This window comes from Labeo rohita, chromosome 6 (assembly GCF_022985175.1).
Source record: "Labeo rohita strain BAU-BD-2019 chromosome 6, IGBB_LRoh.1.0, whole genome shotgun sequence".
In the NCBI taxonomy this organism is placed as follows: Eukaryota; Metazoa; Chordata; class Actinopteri; order Cypriniformes; family Cyprinidae; genus Labeo; species Labeo rohita.
The window spans coordinates 17,331,692-17,353,205 of NC_066874.1; the positions used below are offsets into that span (position 1 = coordinate 17,331,692).

The window sequence follows — 21,514 nt, forward strand, 5'->3', positions numbered from 1 at the left end:
CTTCTACTGCGAAGTTTACTGCTATACTTACGTTATAACTATGCATATGAAATTTGGTCTACTCTGCAACATCAAAACAATAATTAACGCCTCTTATGATTCTCATTCAGTGTTGCAAGAGCATTGAGCACCTTCCACACTGAATTCAGTTCAGATTGTATGTACACGACAAACACACAAAAAACTTTTTAATTACAGCTACATAATGCCAGTTGTATACATAACGTAATATAAAATATATACAGTATAATCTGCATACTTTGTATCCATAACTAGTTAGCTAGCTACTTACCAAAAACACGTGTTTTTGTAAACACTCATGTATTATTAAGGGTGAAGTGTATTATCTATTTACTGTAACCTAATCACCTCGGTATCCGTGTGCAATATTCGTTTGGTGAACTAATGTTTTGAAGCTCTCGCATTCTCTACTAAAGCCGACTCTGTTGATCTATCGTAAGATGTCAACACCTCATGGTCGAATAAATTACCCACTGTCCTTTGCGTGAATGCAGAGTGTTTGTACAGCTGCTATTCTTGTTGTATCCGTCACTCTAAGCAGAAAGATGAGCTATGTACACCTTTTGTGTAAGTTAATCTTTAAAACCAAATAAATATACACCACATTATACTTCTGTGGCGTATTAGGTTTAGTAAAGTGGGTTCGTTGCAAGCAAGTCCCTCGTGGAAGTGCGTGAAAAATGCATAAAACTGATAAAAATCGTTTTCTCTGTGCCAACTAAATACAGTCTGTTATATTCGATGAGTTTCAAAGCTATAGATCATTTAAATGAACCACACTATTCCAAAATCACAAGCAAATACTGGTATGTTGAATACTACAAACGTGTCCAATGAGAAGCCGTACTGTGCACCACGTGACACTACGCGGAAGTGCAGGGCGGACAGAGTGGCTGTTCTCTCGTGTTGTGATGTTCTTGGCTGTTGTGCGCTTTCAACTGTTGAGTTTCTGTCACCCCTACAACCCCAGCTGACAAACATGATGTCAAGTGTCCCAGAAATTGTAAGTGAGATTTGTATTTTCAGAAAATAAACTTTAACACTAATTTTATCTCGAGTTTAAAGATTGTAGAGTACATTCACGTGTAAAGTAAGCAAATCAAAACAGTGTGCGAACTATAAGCCCACGCTAACAGGCTAATGTTAGGCAAGTAGTGATTTATTAGTAACATAACGCGACCAATAAGACAATAAAACCTGCTGTACAAAATATTGAAAAAGTCACGTATCAGCGTTATTATATCACATTATATTCAGCTTCTAATAATAGATCAACACGTAATACCTCGTTATTATTGGAACACCACCGGCTCATTCTGTTTCTATGTTAACATATATTTTTACCAATGAAATACTGTTATACCTGATTCTCGAAAGCCTGAAATCTCAATATGTCAGAGATCAGTTTGATATATCAACTCAATTCTATCAGAGCACGCCAATGGTATTTGTAGTACCGTTGCCCTTGGTAACTAACTCTAGTGAAGACACAGTGCTTACACTCATCATCTCTGCTCATGAATTTTCTTTCTGTTTCTCAGGCATGTGGTTCGGGTTGTCATCTTCTGTAATAAGAATGTACAAGGAAGATCACTGAGAAATAATGGAGGAATTTCTGAGCACGCTCCGTGATCATGATGTCAGGTACATGGGAGAATTCAAATTCTGCTCAACCCACATATTAAAAAAGTGACTTGGATTGTACATCTGTATGCATGTAGGTATACAGCATCAGCTGTTTGCAGTACTTTGGTTTACACTTTCCCTTCTGCCGTTCATCTCCTCAGCTCTGTCCTGTCATCCTGTGAGCCGGAATTACAGGAGCTGATGCGGCAGATTGACATCATGGTGGGGCACAAGCGGCGTGAATGGGAGGCAGAGGTTCAAGCCATGGAGCTGCGTCTGCAGAACACGCAGGATGAACTCCAGTCAGCCAGAGCTCTGCTCGACAAGAGGAGCTCAGAGGTATTGTGTCAACTCTTGTTCACCTTGACATGTTCATACTTTAATTTGGAGTATGATAGTATTGAAAGTTATAAGGCAACTGTCCATTGGCTGATCCGAGACAAAGCATGTTCCATACTGCATTCCTGAGAACATGTTCAATAGTTAACTGTAATATGAGGCCGCAGGATCTTCTGAAGGACTAAAATTATTGTGATGGTTTTGTGTTACACTTTCCATGGTAAGATCTCTTTGTAAATGGTTAAGCAAAATCACATGCGTGAAATGCTCTGCCTTCACCCCTGGCAGACGCTTAGGGTGAGGGAGATGATGATGTCCCTGCTGGATCTCCAGGATGGTGGGTTCCAAATGTTGAAGTTGGTAGTGGAAAAGGGGTTACAGCAGGTGAACTGCATGAAGGTGTGGGTCTTCCTGCATGGCTAGACTAAACTAGACTGAATGCTTCAGTTTGAGCAATGTTTTGAGCATTAACTATGTGACCCATTAGGTGTTGTTGGTAAAGCTGCATTGTTTGTTGTGTTGATTGGACTTGAATGAGTTTCTGATCACATATCATTAAGATTATAATGGTTATAATGGTCATTTTTAAAGGTATTGTTTTCTTTATTTTATTCTAACCAACTAGATGTAACATGTATCAGTATAGTTAACTGCACTGGATTACAATGCAGATATCTACCTGCATTTAAAGTTGCCTTAAATGAACATTATATTAGATTTTGTCTTATTATATCATGTCATATTATTATAATAAGTAGTATTATTGTAATTTAATTATTTAATGGGTTCCAAAAGTCCAAGAGTTTAATATATTGTTTTACAATAATAAAGAGTTCTAAAATAAAGAGATATTACAATCATGTTTCGTCATTATGATGATGATCATCATGTAATATTTTGGGTAATATAGGGAAAAGCACAAATTTTTGCATCTAATGTTGCCTTAAATCAACATTATATTATATTATATTATTGTACTGTTGTACTTTAATTAATTAATAATGTTATTAATTTTATTAATCCATGGGTTCCAAAAGACTGTTAAAAAACCATGTTGAAAATGTATGCTTTAATATCTAATTTAAAAAAAAAAAAAAAAACTTGAAAAGCCTAAAAACTATTTTTAGCTCATTAATAAAATAAGTAAATTTGTGACTTTTATATTATGTTATATTATATTATATTATATACTTGAAAAACCTAAAATAAAGAAACATTATGATATATAATTAATACAAAAAACTATTTTTAGCTCAATAATAAATTTGTGACTGTTATTGTATTATATAATACACTGACTGTGTATTATATTATATTATATTATGGTGCTTCAATTAATTAATAATATTATTAATTTAATTATTCCACGGGAAAATAAAGAAACATTATATGACATAAAATTAATACAAAAGAAAAAAAAAGTTCCCCCCTCATTAAAAATGAAACATACCAAATACTACATTAATTTCATGTTAACTTAAACTTTTCATAAATAAACATTTATTTTTGTTATGCTGGTAATATATTTTGTAATTAAAAATATTTTATTTAAAACAAAAATAAAATGATTTTGACTAGAGGTCTCAGACTTCTGGGTCCCCATATACAGTTGCAATTAAAATTTTTCAACCACCCAGAGACTGCAGTACTTAAATACAAGTAGAAAAATACAAGCTTTTCTGAAGATCCAGGACTTGCATCTATGACAGTTTACTGGCATATCAAAAGTGATATAATGTTTTTGATGTTTTTGAGTTATAGGATTTTTTCATAATACAGCTATGTCACAATTTTTCAACCCCTATTCAACATTGCTGTTTTAAGTCACTTATTTTTATGGTAGTGAACAAAATTGTCTTAAAATGCAATTAAGCCTCTATAAACTCTATTAAAAAAAACTTGAAGCTTAGCTTGAAGTGTTAAACATACATACATTTAGCCAATGCATGTGCTAAGGTTCAGTAGCAAATATGGTAAAGTCAACAGAGCTCTCACAAAAGCTATAGAGAAGAAAGAGTGTTATTATATTAGAAAGTCTAAGGCTACATGAAGATTTCCAAGACATTAAACGTTCCAAGAGACAGCTAGCAGCCTTATTCCTTAGTTTAAAGTGTGTCGTACCAGAAAACCTTTGAGGGTGCATCACAAAATGTTTGATCAGAGCAACTGCAATGTACAGCCAAAGACTTGCAAGATGACCCAATAAAAGAAGGAACAACATCAGAGTATAAGATGAGCACAAGACAAGTATGGCCTTCATGTTGAGGCATCTTGCCGAATACCACTCTGGACCATGATGAATAAAAAGCCGACTTGAACATACTAAAATAAGTTTGGATAGACCTGTGGAGTTCTGGAAGAATGTTTTATAGAGTGATGTGACCAAACTGGAACTTTTTGGGCCTATTTATCAGTCTGGTGCAAAAAAGGCAAAGCTTATAAGCAGAAAAACACCATCTCCATCATTAGGTGGGCTAGTCCTGTTATGGGGCTGCTGTAGCCGCAAGTGGAAAATATGACTGTATGAAGGACATCATGGATTCTTTGAAGTATCAGGTCATTTTGACAGGAATTGTGATGCAATGACTGAAGCTAATGATCAATGGACTTTCCTGCAGGACAATCATCCCACAGTGTACATCAAAATCTACTTAAGCTTGGTTCAGGGATCAGTCATAGAATGATCGTGAGTGGCCTGGTTAGTCTCCAGATTTAATTCTCATTGAAAATATTTGGTCAAATTTGAGGAAAGCAGTGGCAATATGAAAACCAAATTGGTGGTTTTAAAGAATAAAAGATTCTACACAAAATTTTACGTTTGGGGGTTGAATATTTTTGAACATGAACGTTTAAAGCCAATTTGATTTTCTTTTTTTTCATTATGCATCAGCTTACAATCTCAGAATTACTCAAATGTGTATTAATAAACTTTCTCTAATAGTGTACTAATGCCTTTGTTGAATTGGTTTTACAAAATGTTGCTCTCTGCCGTAAAATGTCTTGCTGGTCAAGGGGGTTGAGTAAATGTGATTGCAACTGTACATGTGTGTTGACTGCATTATGCACTATATAATAAAGACATTGTCCATCCATGTTGTAAAGAGCTCACGTTCCACTAGGTGTCACATTTGAGCTGCAGGTCACCCTGCCGCTTGTAAGCAACGATCTTATGTTCTCCAGATCCGGGTCCTGGGAAAGCAGCTAGATGAGATGCAAGCTGGAAAACAAGAGCTGGTTGTGAAGTATGAAGAACAGCTACAACATGTAAAAGATGAAGTACGATCAGCTTTTATTTCAGCAGAAGTGCTGTACATATTATCGTTGCACTAAGTATTTATCTTAAACACACTGATGTGATTTTGTTCTTCGTCACAATCTTGTCACTGCAACATTTATTTATTTTTTATCAAAAAATTAACATCGAACTCCTTTCAACAGTTGTCTAAATTAAAACACAGCTATGAAAAGCTACAGCGTAAGCAACTGAAAGAGGCACGAGAAGGAGCTCTGAGCAGGGAAGAGGACAGGACTGAACTGTCCCGCCTCAAAAGCAAGCTGGAGGTACAGAGACTGGCTAAAAATAAAGTGGATTTCATTTTTGTTTACATAGTATTGTTTAACAATTTTAGCTCAATAATTTAATAAAGTAGATTGAACATTTGTTTTTGTGAATGCAGGAGTTTCGTCAGCGTTCAGCAGATTGGGAACAGCAAAGACTTCAGTATCAGAGACAAGTGACTTCACTGGAGGAACAAAGGAAGAACCTTGCTGAGCAGTTTGCTCTCATCCAGGTGACCCTCATGTATATAAATATACAGTATATATATTAAGTATAAACTAACTAGTAGATTACAACAGGTTCCCCAGCAAAGTTTACGTCATGTTGATTATTTGTAAGCCTTAGAAAATGTAGGCTTTATATGGTTAACAGTGTTTTATTCCTGGCTTGAGAACTGAATCACGCATGACATTTTAATATGGCGTTGCTGTGGATAAAAGTGCTGGTACAAGTTTTAGTTTTGAGTTATGAGCTCACCACCTTTCTTTCAAGGATTAGTAAACTTGAATTGTGTTATATATGTGAAATTTTTTTTGTGTCTCAGTCTCATAGTGTAGGTCGGACACAGGAGCATGGGGAACTGCAGCGGCTGCGCTCTCAGCTGCAGAGGGCTCAGGACAGCCTACACACGCAAGAACTGGAACTGGAGAGACTTCGGCTGCTTCAGGATGAGCTGGGAGACTCCATTAAAGAACAGCAGGTCAGCTGCCCCGCTGCAGCTCACATACGGGGACAGGTAGATGCAGATCCACAAGAATAGCAGAGGTAGTGATGGACTTTAGTGCGTAGAGTGTTGTGTGGCATTTGAAACAAAAGGAAGAGGACGTATATGCTGTCATCATATCCTCCTACTTGAGACAGGGTTTCCGTGGGTCCTTAAAAAGTCTTTAAGTGTTAAATTTAGTTATATCAAATTTAAGGCCATAAAAAGTCTTTAAATTGTACAAGAAAGTCTTAAAAGTGCACTAAGAAATTTTTAAAAAATGCTTTTGACCACAGTGTTGCTTGTTTCCGTGATCATCGTTATATCAAAATAGGGGCGAGGTCCTTATGGGCTATTGGCGTGTTTGTTTCGGTGCTTTCAAATATCAACATTGGTTGGCAAAAATCGCTTAGTGATTTCAAGAGGACCAGAAATGCGATATGGCTGAATGTGACGCTGCACCTTTCAAAGCCAGGTGCTGCGCTGCTTTGTGTTTTGCTATTACCAGAGAAACCATTATATTTCTGTCAAAAGTGCCACCTGCTGGCAGAGAATGAATGCAAATTTTCAATAAGCCTGTTGTTTTTGTTTAGAGTTCGGACCAGTGCGAAAATCGGCCCATGTTTTTACGCTGCAAACATGCAGAGCTTTAAATGTGAACTGGTGGATCGATAAGAAGGCAATGCCTTATAAACAATTTAACTTAGGACGGTGTGATTTATATAGTCTGCAATAATATTGTAATTGTTGTTTTAATAATGTGCGTTTTGACATTATCAAGTATATCGCGAAAAGCAAACAAAACACCTACACACAAACATTACGTGATGAAGTCTAGTAAGTTAGGTTAAAAAAGTGGTCAAATGTCAAATGATTAATTGCAATTAATCGCATCCAAAATAAGTTTTTGTTTACGTATGTGTGTATACTGTGTATATTTAATATGTATATATAAATACACACCCATGTGCCTATATATATTTAAGAAAAATGTTATTTTTATATATATTAAATATATTTATATATAATATAAAATATAAGAAGGTAAATATATAAATGTATATACGTAAATATTTTCAAAATATATATACTGTATGTGTGTGTATTTATATATGCATAATAAATATATACATTACACATACATATATTATGAAAGCAAAAATGTATATTTTGGATGCGATTAATCGCGATTAATCGTTTGACAGCACTAATTTAGAGTGCATTCTTTCACAGCATGATTCAGTCTATTAAAATGCATTTAGAATGATCACATAATTCAAGAAAATGTATATATTTATATCATTTCATATAGTTCATCAATATTACACGGGTGATGTTTTTTCTCCAAAAGTCAGCATGATGTGATATTGATCAGTTAATATTAAGAGACTTACATTTTAGTCACCATATTTCCTGTCTTTGCTCTATTTCCCCAACAAAATTCATTCCAAACACAGCCACAGCACTTTCCTCCATCTCTGAGCAACACGTCGGTGTTTCGTTCCTGAATGAATCAACAGTTTAAATGATTCTGTTCAAGCCTTATGACTTACTTATAAACAGTGACTTGCTGCCACCTACTGGTGGTTTAAATTTCACATTTTAAAGTATCTTATTCCACGTTATTAAGACATTGTTTATGTATCTCTAACTGCAGGTTAAAGCATTCCCATGTCCCTCTGAGCTGCACTAAACAGTGTGTAAACACATCTAAATGCCACTTCAGATGCAGCTTCTTTTTCCTCTGCACTGATAATGCTTTCATGCTCTTTAATAGCCTAAATGTAAGAATTTGACTCAAAAGATGATGCACACTTTTAGAAAAAATAGTTTTATAAAGGTAAAAATATCCATAAAAGGTAAAAATCAATTTAAACTTATTGGAAAAGATTTTATCACTGCTGTGAACTGAGCACACAGAATATAAAGACTATCAAAACATTTAGGAGTCAGTTGTCCACAGTAGTGCTTGAGATATACCAACACAAAAGCACACTCAGCAAAACATTGTGTAATTATTATAAATAAAATTCTAGAAAATAATGAGAGATATTTTTTGTCAGTACCCCTAATTTATGTTATTTAATATAATCATTAATAAACAAATGTTTAATTTAATTAAATAATAATTCATACTTTGCATTTTATAAAACTTTCTGCTTTTTGTGAAAACTTCTATCTCAACTGATTTATTATGCTTTTTACAGTCATTTCACATAGGCATTGCCCTACCCCACTGATATGGTATTAATTTTATTTGTGCAGGTCCTAAAAAGGTCTTAAAAAGTTTTAAATTTGAGCAAAAAAATCCTGCAGAAACCCTGTTGAGAGCTTAAAGGGTTACTAAACCCAAATATGAAAATTCTGTCATTGTTTATTTATCTTTTGTTTATTCAAGTCTTTTGTTTATTTTTAGAGCACAAATGGAAATACTTTTAACATACTCTCATTATTTTTGTCCATCCATTGAGAGTCCAGGAAACCAAATGTTTAAAGTTTTATAAAGTTCACAAAGACATTGTAGAAGTGATCCATATGCATCAAGCAGTTTAATTCAGTTCTTCTGAAGAGACATGTTCACTTTAAGTGATAAACATATTTAATTTAGGCTTTTATTCACATATAAACATTGATCATACATACAGCACATCAGATATGGTCAACAGACACTTAAAGGAACTTAAAGTCCGCTTCCATAAAAACAATTTACGAACAATTTACTCACCACCTTGTCATCCAAGATGTTCATGTCTGTCTGTCTTCAGCCGTAAAGAAATTATGTTTTTTGAGGAAAGCATTTTTCTCCATATAATGGACTTTAGTTTTTATTTTGAACTTCCAAAATGCTGTTTAAATGCAGCTTCAAAGGGCTCTAAATGATCCCAGCCGTATACTTTTTAAGCACAAAAGCTTGTGTAGCACAGGCTCTGGGATGTGCGTCCACGGCGCTACGAATAACGTCTAAGTTCATCGTCTGTGTACTCTGGCTCAAAAAGGTAGAGTATAGTGAAAAACTCGTATTTTCTCCTACAACTTCAGAATCGTCCGACATCGTTGTACCTTTTTGTTTGTAAACAGAGCTTGACTTACTTGCACTTCCTTAGTCTTTGCGCGTTCGCTTTGTAAACACTGGCTCTGTAGTTCCACCTGCGTTTCGACATGATTCAATAGCACGTAGCGTCGTGGACGCGCATCCCAGAGCCTGTGCTGCAAGAGCTTTTGTGCTTAAAAAGTATACAAATGTTTATTTTCTGAAAAAAAAAAAAAAAAAGACTAATCATTTCGCTAGATAAGACCCTTCTTCCTCGGCAGGGATCATTTAGAGCCCTATGAAGCTGAGTTTAAACTACATTTTGGAAGTTCGAAATCGGGGCACCAATGAAGTCCATTATATGGAGAAAAATCCTGAAATGCTTTCCTCAAAAAACATAATTTCTTCACGACTGAAGACAGAAAGACATAAAGAACATCTTGGATGACAAGGAGGTGAGTAAACCATTTGTAAACTGCTGTTCTGGAAGTGAACTTCTCCTTAACACATGCTACCTTGACACACGAGAGCCAGTGAGGTTTATCATATTTGATGTGCTTTGTGCATGTGTGCTGTTCAGTGTTTATTATGCGAATAAACACCTAAATTAAATCCGTTCATCTATTAAAGCAATGGTGTTTCTTCAGAAGGCTTGGATTAAACTGCTCAATCCATATGGATTACTTATCCATGTTTTTTTTTTTTTTTTAAATTGAAGCTTGAAAAGTTTAATAACTACTGATGAATCAGGCTGATGGAGTTCTTGAGTTCAACTCACTTATTCAGTGATCCGGTCCACATTGAAGGGAAAGGTTATTACTGGGTAATCTTAAATTTTGGGTTGTTTCTCACACAACATATGACTTAAATAAAAGTAAATATAGTGCACAAGTTGTATGGAACGCTTTTTTGGTGATTTTGCTTTTCATTTTATATTTTGAAAGCTTGTGAAGGACATCTCAATAATATGATTATTCCAACATGACTTGACGGCAACATTAGAAGCGGCATTGAAGCACATTAATAGCTAAGCAAAGCACTAAATGCTATTTTATATCAAATATGTGATTTACTGAATAATGGTAATGCTGTTTAATGCAGGTTTTGAGTGAAGAACGAGAGGAGCTGAAAGCCACACTTGACGCTCAGGATCAGTTTGTACGTAGCACAGGAATCCAACAGCAGCAGTTACGACGGGAAGTGACCCGACTTAACCAAACTCTGCAAGCAAAAGAGCAAGTCATTAGGTATATTATCATCAGCCTTTCAATATTGTGTGCTAACATACACAGAAATATTATTGTAGAATTCCATAAAGTAACTTGCAAACCATCATGCTTTACAAATTATTTATCTCTTTGTATAGGTCTCTAGAGGAATGTTTAGCATCACACGGTTTGTCTCCAAACTTGGCCTCGCTTAGACAAGACCTGGAGAAAGTCACAACCAAGTTGAACAGTTCCCAGACTTGTGAGAATCACCTGAAAGCTGAGGTCATCAGACTTCGAGAGAAGTGAGATGTTTTTGAAATGTCTCTTCATGACAATATACAGCAGCAGCAGCATCTAACAAAAGAAACCTTGAACTCTATTCTGTTTTTGTTAGGTTGGAGAGCATGAGAAAGCATAAAGCAGAGATGAGCAGACGAGAAAATGAGTGGAAACAGATGGAGGAAGAACACGCTCGCTGTACAGCTGAAATCAAATGTGTATGCACAATAAACAATACGTTTTTTACAGTTTGAGGTTTGATGTATTGTCAGTATACAGTTGAGCAGCTTTTAATGAGAGAATTAATATGTACAAATTACTGATGACCATATTGAGTTAAATTTAACTGTGTCTATAGTTGCGTGCAGAGCTTGAGAGGGCCGAACAGACTCGTTGTGGCGAGTTGGGGGAATGAGAAAGGAGGTGTCTCAGTTAACCAGCGAACTTCATCAGCGTGACATCACCATTGCCACACTCACTGGCTCCGCCTCCAGTATTGAGCGACAGCTACGGGCAGAAGTAGAGCGAGCAGAACGGCGGGCATCAGAACTTAAGGTTCACCAAAACACACTCACAACCTGTCCATAAACACCAAAAACCTGCTATTAATCATCCAATCAGAAGAAAGCTCTTACTTCCTGTTGAGAAGTACTGGTTTGTTGTCTAATGAATAAACTGATTGTGCTATTATTTTGGTTTTTGTAGGTGACAAAGGTCCAGCTTGAAACTCTAAAGCTTGAGAATCAGCATCTGAATGATCTTCTTGAGAGAGTTGAGTCAAGATCACCTAAGGTGTCCATCCTTTGCTCAATAAACCTTCATTTTATTTTTAATGTGTTAGGGGTGTAAGAAAATATCTATACACGTGAGTATCTTGTTTGCCGATACTGTATTTCTCAACGGAATATCGATATTTTTCGATATTTATAACAAAAAAAAAAAAAAACATACAAGATTCATGGCAGATGTTTTGTTTTGAGTTTATATCCGCTAGATGCCAGTCATATCTGAACTTAAACAGTGACAGGAAATATTAGCATAAAGGCACGCCACTAATGTTATCGTTAATATAGTTCACTGCTAGTAATGGAGGATGTTCCTGCTCCTGTCCTGGTGTACAAAGTTGAAGCGTGGCGTCATTTCGGCTTTTGTGGTAACGTCTGCCCCGGGACCGCGGCGCAGGCCAAGTATATAAAACTGCAGACTGGAGATCTCCAAAATGGTGCGGGAACTCTAAAAGTGGGCAGAACCTCCAAAATGGGGCGGGGTATCGTCACGCAAAGACTTTCCCCATTGGCTCTGGCTTTGTTAAATATTGTTAACAGCCTATTGTTATTGACTTACATTTCAAAACTAAACTTTATAAAATAAACAGTTTGTAGCTGATCTCAAATAAAATAAACTATGCTGTGCAAAATATGCTCAGTGAGAGCAGAGCCCCAAAGCTCGTGGCCAGTGGTTAATGATATAAACGGGAATCACTCACGAGCTCTCCCGTGAGCCATCCCAGTGAAGCACAGGGGGAAGGTTTTACTCTATCGCTTCGTTTTAAGCAACGGGGGCGTCCCGGTTCTTAAAGTTTGCAGGGTAGGAGTGGGAAGTGACGTTGGATGTAACTAAAAAGGTTCAATGTTCCGGTGAGATCCAGTTGGGGAATTACAAAAAGGCCCGATGATTTCATATCGCATAATCTTCTTAACTGTTTATCTGCCATACTATTCAGCGCCAATCCCACCGTGCAGTCAATTTCACTGGTTAAGGTTAGGGTCAGGTGTGGGGTAGGTTTATAGCAGGGGTGTCAAACTCAGTTCCTGGAGGGCCACAGCCCCGCAGAGTTTTGTTCCAACCTTGCTCCAACACACATACTATGCAGTTTGCCTAAAGGACTTGATTAGTTGGATCAGGTGTGTTTAATTAGGGTTGCATATAAACTCTGCAGGGCTGCGGCGGCGGTTTCGATGCTTGCCGCGTCCCGTGTGAAAGGGTCTTCGCGGCGGGCCGTGTGGTAGCTTTCTCTCACTTTCGCTGTTTTCTCTCGTGGTGGGGGTGTTTTGTGCAGTTGCCGATTCATTCATTCACAGAACATAAATACAAACTGAAATCTTGTGAAATCCAAAACTCGTGAAGTTCTCAGAACAAAAAGGTTCTAGGAATATTCAATACATGTGTTTATTTTTTTGTTTTACAATTATTTTGTTTTATTTAGGATTCCTGCAAGCACTTTATTTCTCATTGATATTAAGCAGATGTAATTCTTAAGTTCAGATCAAAATGTTATATCATTGCCCACCGGTTTCAAAGACCAGGCTTAAGCCTTATCCCAGACTAAAATATGAGTCTAAACAGTTTCAACTGAAAGAAACTTGCACTGATTGATCTTAAAACATGCCAGTGCCTTTGTATGTTACAATTGTAAACTTACACTGTGAACCTTTAAAGCAGGATCTAAAAATATATGCTCTCTGTTTATAAAAGCTTACATTTTATACATTTAATAACTAAAGAATCCTGCAGGCATTTTATTTTCCTCCTTTACTCGTACTGCACAAAAAGTAATTTAATAAGAATGTTACAGGGACTGATCTTTTGAACTTTTTGAACTGAACTTTTTGCTAAAGTTTACATATGGGGGTGTGTACAGCTTTCCTTAAAGTATATCCTATTCTTAAAATAAAAAAATATCCCAATATATCGCCTTGTTTACAGTATCGCAGTGTATCGCAACATATCGTATCGCAACCCCTGTATCATGATATGTATCGTAACGCCAGATTCTTGGCAATACACAGCCCTATAATGTGTACATTAAAAATAATGTTCTGAGCTATAGTGAGCTCTATTATCAGCATCTGCGTTAAAGGGATAGTCCACCCAAAAATGAAAATTTTGTCATTAATTACTCACCCTCATGATGTTCCAAACCCATAAGACCTCTGTTCATCTTCAGAACACAAATTAAGATATTTTTGATGAAATCCAAGAGCTTTTTGACCCTGCATAAACAGCAACACAATTCATCAGAAATGTCTTTATTTGTGTTCCAAAGATGAACGAAGGATGGGTTTGGAACGAGATGAGGGTGAGTAATTAATGACAGAATTTTCTTTTTTGAGTGAGCTGTCGCTTTAACATCATTTGAACAAATATTGGAACAATTATTTATAACAATTATCGGCTATTCTAAGCAGTTGAGTTCATGTGTGAATAGTTGCTTTATAACTTTGCATGGACAGTGTTTGTATACAGTGTCTTGTGGTTTGTAATTTAAAACAGTTGGATGATTGCGTAATTTTGACCTTTAACAATGCCTTACCTCAGAGACTTACAGTAAACATGGTTTTTGTTATTTTTTACAAACAAAAAGATTATTTGTTTTCATTTGTATTTCTTATTTCAGTTTTGCATGTTTTCGTCATTGCTCATCATATTTTCTCTTTGTTTGTCTGTCAGAGGGGTGACGGGGAGCTGGCGAGTCTTAGAGACAGCTACGTGTCATCTCTGAACAGTTTGGAGGAGGAAAACAGGCAGCTGAGGCTGGAAATTACCGAGCTACGAGCTCGCATGGAGGTCAACAGCCAGACATGGCAGGACAAGTACGAGAGAGCATTAATACAAAATCAGAACAAGAACGCTCAGAGCAGGTACATGGTACTTCAACTTAAAAAATGTTCACTCGTCTTAACAAATGCAGTGACAATGTGCGATAAACAGAAAGTTTTAGAATTCAGAAAATACAGTTTTACATGAACACTCCTCAATTATGCAGAAGTGTGGCATTGACCATGTGAACTTACAAAAAAAAATCAGGTTTTCTTGCTTCAGTTGATAGCAACAAGTGACATGAAAGCATGTTCACTGGCATTCAAAAGTTTTGGGTCAGTAAGATTTTTTTTTTTGGTGTTTTTGATGCAAGAAAAAGAAGTTATTTGATCAAATGCAGTAAAACAGTAACCCACTGAAATATTTTTACAATTTAAAATTACAGTTTTCTTTTTAATAAGTTATAAAATGTAATTTATTCCTGTAAAAAACAAAGCTATATCCTTCAGAAGTCAATGCAACGTGTTGATTGCAACATAAACTCACAAATCTGACTTTTTTTTTTCTCAGAATTGATATAACCTCGCAATTGTGAGTTATGTAGTCAGAATTGCAAGATATAAACTCGCAATTTGAGAAATAAACTTGCAATTCTGACTTAATATCTCGCAATATATAACATTCATTTGCGAGTTAAGTCAAAAATTGTGACAAACTCGCAATTCTGAGAACATATCAATCTTTTTGTCCTCTCTAAACTGGACTTTATAACTCCCAGTTGCGAGTTTATCTTGCAATTCTGACTCACTCTCTCTCTCTCTCTCTCTCTCTCTCTCTCTATATATATATATATATATATATATATATATACACACAGTCATGTGAAAAAGTTAGGACACCCTATTGAATTTCAGGACGTAATAAAAAATTATCTGGTCCTTGGCAGGTCTTAAAATTTGAAAAATAAATCCTCAGATAAACATCATCACATGACATATCACACAGTGTCATTATTTATTTAAGAAAAATACAGCCAAGATGGAAAGGCCATGTATGACAAAGTTAGGACACCCTGTGAGTCAATTACCTGTAGATCCACTTTTAGCAGCAGTAACTTGAAGCATTCATTTTCTGTGTGACTTTATCAGTCTCTCACATCGTTCTGGAGGAATTTGGACCATTCTTCTTTTCAACGTTGCTCCAGTTTACTTGAGGTTTGTGGGCATTTGTTTATGCACAGCTCTCACCACAGCATTTGAGTCAGGATGAGCTCTGGACTTGGACTGGGCTATTGCAACACCTTGATTCTTTTCAGCCATTCTGTTGTAGATTTGCTGGTGGGCTTGGGATCATTGTCCTGTTGCATGACCCAATTTTGGCCCAGCTTTAGATGTCAGACAGATGCCCTCGCATTTGACTCTAGAATACTTTGATGTACAGAGGAGTTCATGGCCAACTCAATGACTGTGAGGTGCCCAGGACTTGTGGCTACAAATCAAGCCCAAAATGATCAGCCCTCCTCCAGCATGCTTGTCTTTTGGTATGAGGTGTTTGTGCTGCTATGCTATTTAGGTTTTCACCAAACTTGGCACTGTGCATTATGGCCAAACATCTCCACTTCGGTCTCGTCTATTCTAAGGACATTATTCTAGAAGACTTGTGTTTTGTTCAGATGCAACTTTGCAGACCTAAACTGTGCTGCAATGTTTTTTTTTAGATAGAAGAGGCTTTCTTCTGCCAAGCCTTCCAAACATGTCATTTTTGTCCCATATTTTTCTAATGGTATTGTCATGAACTTTATCATTTAACATGTTAACTGAGGCCTGTAGAGTCTGAGGTGTAGTTCTTGGGTTGTCTGCCATTTCTCTGAGCTTTACACGGTCTGATCTTGGGGTGAATTTTCTGGGACGTCCATTCCTGGAAGGAGAGGTGTCTGTTTTAAATGTCTCCCACTTGTGAATAAAGGTCAGATTGTTTGGAAATGGCCGTATTACTCTTTTGAGATTGATGGCAGCAACAATTGCTTCTCTAAGATGATTGCTGATGTCTTACATCCTTGGCATTGTGTTAACACACACCTGAAGGCTCCAGACCAGCAAACTGCCAAAGCTTATGCTTTTATAGAGGCGCTCAGACTTGCCGATGATCAGTTAATCAAAGGTATTTGATTAGCAGTGCTTGACTGTGATTTACCCTCTTAATTCCAATGTTAATAGTAAGGGTGTCCTAACTTTGTCACACATGGCTTTTCCATTTTGGCTTTATTTTTGTTCAGTAAATAATGACACGGTGCAATTTCCCATGTATTTTTGTTCATCTGAGGTTTTATTTTCAAAATTTTAAGACCAGCCAAGGACTAGTTTTTTTTTAATGATGTCATGATACGGAAAACCATGAAATTCAATAGGGTGTCCTAACTTTTTCACATGACTGTATATGTATATATGTATGTATGTATAATATAATATAAACTCTCATCTCACAGTTTTGACTTTATTTCTCACAATTGTGAGTTTTTATCTCGCAATTCTGACTTTATAACTTGTAATTGTGAGTTTAGATCACAATTCTAAGAAAAAAAGTCAGAATTGTGAGGAAAAAAAGTCACAATAACCTTTGTTTAATTTTTCTTCAGTGGGGGAAACGGGCTTCCATAAAAATGTAATATGCACAATGCAAAAATATTTCTACAAAAAAAAAAAAATAAATAAATCTTACTGTACCCAGACTTTTGTATTGTAGTATATGTAAGTGCATTATGTGGCTGTGTTATGTGCTGTCATAGATCTGATGAGGATGTACAGCGCAGACACCAGGAGGAGCTGCAGGCCATGGAGACTCGGATGCAGGAAAGAGCTTCACACTACGAGGACCAAATACAGACGCTCCTCAAACAGCTTGAGAACCTGTCGCGAACTTCCCCTCAACGCCCTGATGGCCAATCACAAGAGAGCAGGATGGCTGTGTCCCCGGCCCATTCTTCTGCATCATCTGCCTCATCTTCATCTTCAAGTCGTAAAGCACACAGGATGGCAGCCCTTCTTAATGCAGCGGTTAATGGAGAGGAAGGTCAAGCCTCCAGCTCAGTAGACAACTTTCTGCCTTTGGTCAGTAATAGAGATATGACATGATATCTCCATCTATTAATTTAAAAAAATATCAGGCTGATGCAACAGTATCACAAAGAAGAAAAATCACACAAAAGTTATTTAGCATAATCTTTTTTTTATTTTATTTCTTATGAAAAAAAAAAGGCTTAACACCTAAACTTATTAAAAAAGTCATATTAAAAAGTCAGGTCCGTGGTTTTCATGCGGAATTGGGATACCTTCATACTGTTGCCGTGGGTTGTTTTTCATGTTCGTGGGTTGAAACAACCCCAGTAACGTAACATTTAGCCCCTGGAATGCTAATTTTACAAGGAGAACCCTGCCAAAAAACATGTATTTTACTATTTTACCCCCCGGAATGCCATTTTTACCAGGGGCTAGCTACATTTGGGCTAGTTTTGAGTAGCAATTGGGTGGGTTTTGTTGTGAAAACCTGGCAACCCTGAAATCAGTGGCCTGTAGTGCAACCAAAATCTAATTAATTAATTAATTATATAATTAAATACTACAGATCCTAATGACTGTGTTGATGTCAAAATGTCAATTAAAATATACTTTAATGGTTTAATTACAAGGCTAATTAATTAATTACCTAAAGAAATCTTACACTTAAATTTTGAAATATTTTAACTTTTTATTTTTATTAATATATTTTAAAATGTAATTTATTCCTATGATTTCAAAGCTGAATTTTTAGCATCATTACTCCAGTCACATGATCATTCAGAAATCATTCTAATATTCTTTGCTTTTTAAAAACATTTATTATTATTATTATTATTATGTTGAAAACAGCTGAGTATAATTTTTTTCAGGTTTCTTGGATGAATAGAAAGTTCAGAAGAACAGCATCTATCTGAAATAGAAATCTTTTGTAACATTATAAATATTTACCGTCACTTTTGATTAATTTAAAGCATCCGTGCTAAATAAAAGTATTAATTTCTATCATTTCTTTCCTAAAAACTCAAAGCTTTTGAATGGCATAGTGTATAATGTTACAAAAGCTTTCTATTTCAGAAAAATGCAGATCTTTGGAATCTTTTGGAACTTTTGACTGGTTGTCTAAAGAAGATTTTTCTGCCATTGACCCATATGCACAAATCTAAAAATTTTTTTGCTATACCTCAGCATCAAACTGCTTGTGTAATACCTTACCAGATGGCACCAAGAATGGAGATATCATACAAAATGATGTTATACTTTTGCTTTTATAAGAATGCACGTCAATCATTCACACAGTAGCGTTGCATAATGTCCTTAACGGACACTTCCTCCCTCTTCCTCCAGGACTCCACTGGATCTCCAAATGCCTCAGTGACTACACGCTTTCTGGAAGAGGAAACGCTGCGGTCTCAAGAGCTGCTTCAGAGACTGGACGCCCACATTCAGAGCATGAAGCAGGAAAACACCAACACAGTCTCCAAATACCTGGGCAAAGACGGCAGCCCCCGAAACGGCCACTGAGTGCCTTGATCTGAACTTGCAGAGATATATACAGGTGATGACCTATCTGTATGGCCATTTCTATTTGAGAAGAAGAATGTTTTGGCAGCTAATCGGGATTCATAAATGCTGCGAGATTGGACAAGACTCTTATTACATAAGTGCAGCCAAAATGACACCAAAGCAGTGCCAAACAACTTCTGTTCCAAAAGTGCCGAATACCTCTGTTTATTGTACTAGTGAAGGAATGAGCGCATATACACTCCCTGTTCCCTGTACCTCGACCTTTGACCTTTCACATGGCCTTCTGCATCTACCGCCATCGTCTTTTTGAGCACTTTAGACATCCGTACTGTTTTGCCGTGCCTTATTTTCCTTTCTTATGCAATCAATATTTATGTACAGCATAACCTAACATTAAAAAAACATGTTTTTTGTAAATCTACTGACATGATTGTGAAGAGTGTGTGTTTTAAAGGTTGAATTAAAAGCGTGTTTTCATAGCTATGTTTGTTATGGGAGTGGATGAGTTTGTCTGAATGGTTTTATTTTCTCGTCACTTCGTGCTTCGGGGAAAAGGCTGTTTGGACGTGATGGGATCAGATACGTTCTCTGGGGTCGTATCCTTTAACAGTATTGCACATCGGAGATGTAAAGTTGACGTCAAACACACAAGCTTTTTCTCAAGTCTCCACCTATGTTTACTGGCCTATCACAGCCCGCTTTAATGATTTAGTCAGTTTCACCCCAAGAATGCACAGATTGCGCCAGGCCTGACGGTTTACAGCACACACACACTCACACTCACAAGTGCAAACTACAGCGACGGACACGTTCGACATGAGAAAGCTCATGGAATGTTAATGTCATCCATGTGGGATCCTGCACATGGAAATAGCCAAAGGCTGTTATTGAGCACAGACTCATATATTACCAATGAAGTGATACTGAGTGGGAGACATGTGCTCCCTCGCTTTGAGAAATGGGGGGAATAGGAATATCCTAAATCTAATTTGTTTTGGAATGTGTCTCTTTTTTTCTCTCTCTCTCCTTCTTCCCTTCTTCAGATTAGCAAGTGCTGGAAATATGTTTTGCCGGGCTCCGGTCCAGCGGTTTTGCGATCGGAATTCCGTAACCCTGGATACCAGGCCTGCAAAGCTCAACAAACAGCACTAAGGAATTTGGCAATGTGGACGTTTACTCTTTTGCTTGCAGAGGAAAAGCATTTTTGATTTGCAAGGATCTTATGAATCTTGGGGCCCTGGACAAAGTCAAGGGCAAACTGACAGATTAATCAACACTTGACTTGCTTAAATGGTTGAAATGCGGCCAAGAATGTACCTGATAATTTTGTTCTGAACAGTCAAAACTGTTGCTTTAAAAGGTCAAAACTTTCAGAATGCAATTCTTCTTTGCAAAATGCACTTTTTGGAAGATCAGTCATGAAGCTTCTGTTAAGTGAGACTAGCTTCAAACCTAAAAGCATGAAACTCATTTACACATCATTTAGTTCTTCTAAATCTGTAAATATTTCATATTTTCTGTGGAACACAGACACACATGCAAAAAGATATTTTCAAAAAAAGTCTTTTTTTCTGTTCATACAGTGAAAGTCACTGGAGTTCAATGTTGTTTGGACCCCCAGCGTTCTGCAGTTCATACAGGTTTGAAACCACATGAGGGTAAGTAAATAATTTACTACCTTTACAACCCAATAGAGGGCGTAATCTCAATTCCTAATGTTTTTATTCATTCGGATTTTCATCTTGTTCTGTATATTTGCATTTAATATTTTTTTTACAAACAGTTAGATAAAATGGTAACACTTTGTTTTAATGGTGTTTTGTTATACACGTTACTTTTAAACTACCAGTCAAAAGTTTTTGAACAGTAAGATTTTTGGTTTTTAAAGAAGTCTCCTGTTCACCAAGCCTGTATATATGTGATCCAAAGTACAGCTAAAACGGTACAATTTTTAAAATATTTTATCATTATTGTCATTTAATGATGAACATGATCCTTTAGAAATCATTCTAATATTCTTATAGAAAACAGCTGAGTAGATTTTTTTCAGGTTTCTTTGAATAGAAAATTCAAAAGAACGGCATTAATCTGAAATCTTTTGTAACGTTTTAATACATTATAAAAGCATTGTAAATCAATTTAAAGCATTCTTGGTAAATAAAAGTATTAATTTCTATAATTTCTTTCCCATAAAAAAAGCTTGTGAATGGTATAGTGTATAATGTTACATAGCTTTTTTTATATATGTTTCAGATAAATGCTCATCTTTAGATCTTTCTATTCATCAAAGAATCCTGAAAATGTATTCAACTGTTTTAAATATTTCTAATAATAAAAATGTTTCTTAAAACGCAAATTAGCATATTAGAATGATTTCTGAAGGATCATGTGACACTCAAGACTGATATGTATACTGTAATGATGCTGAAAATGTAGCTTTGATCACAGGAATAAATTACATTTTATATATTATTTATGTATTTATATACTCAAATAGAAAGCAGTTATTTTAAATAGTCATAACACTTCACAGTATTACAGCTTTTGCTGTATTTTAAATCAAATAAATGCAGGCTTGGTGAGCAGAAGAGAATTCTTTAAAAAACATCTTTAGTGTTCTTGGTG

The 21,514-nt window shown here is 36.1% G+C and overlaps 1 protein-coding gene across 1 annotated transcript; it reads left to right on the top strand.

Moving 5' to 3' along the window:
• Positions 1 to 910: 910 nt before the first annotated feature.
• Positions 911 to 19,368, top strand: cep63 (centrosomal protein 63). The gene is given in 17 exon segments (XM_051112963.1): positions 911 to 1,024; positions 1,563 to 1,665; positions 1,809 to 1,986; positions 2,275 to 2,370; positions 5,167 to 5,262; positions 5,425 to 5,547; positions 5,664 to 5,777; positions 6,090 to 6,281; positions 10,381 to 10,526; positions 10,646 to 10,792; positions 10,885 to 10,987; positions 11,128 to 11,170; positions 11,173 to 11,324; positions 11,475 to 11,561; positions 14,220 to 14,410; positions 17,095 to 17,416; positions 18,710 to 19,368. Coding segments are annotated over 16 exon segments (2,208 nt in total). The 5' UTR covers positions 911 to 1,024; positions 1,563 to 1,624; the 3' UTR covers positions 18,887 to 19,368.
• The last annotated feature ends 2,146 nt before the right edge of the window (positions 19,369 to 21,514 follow it).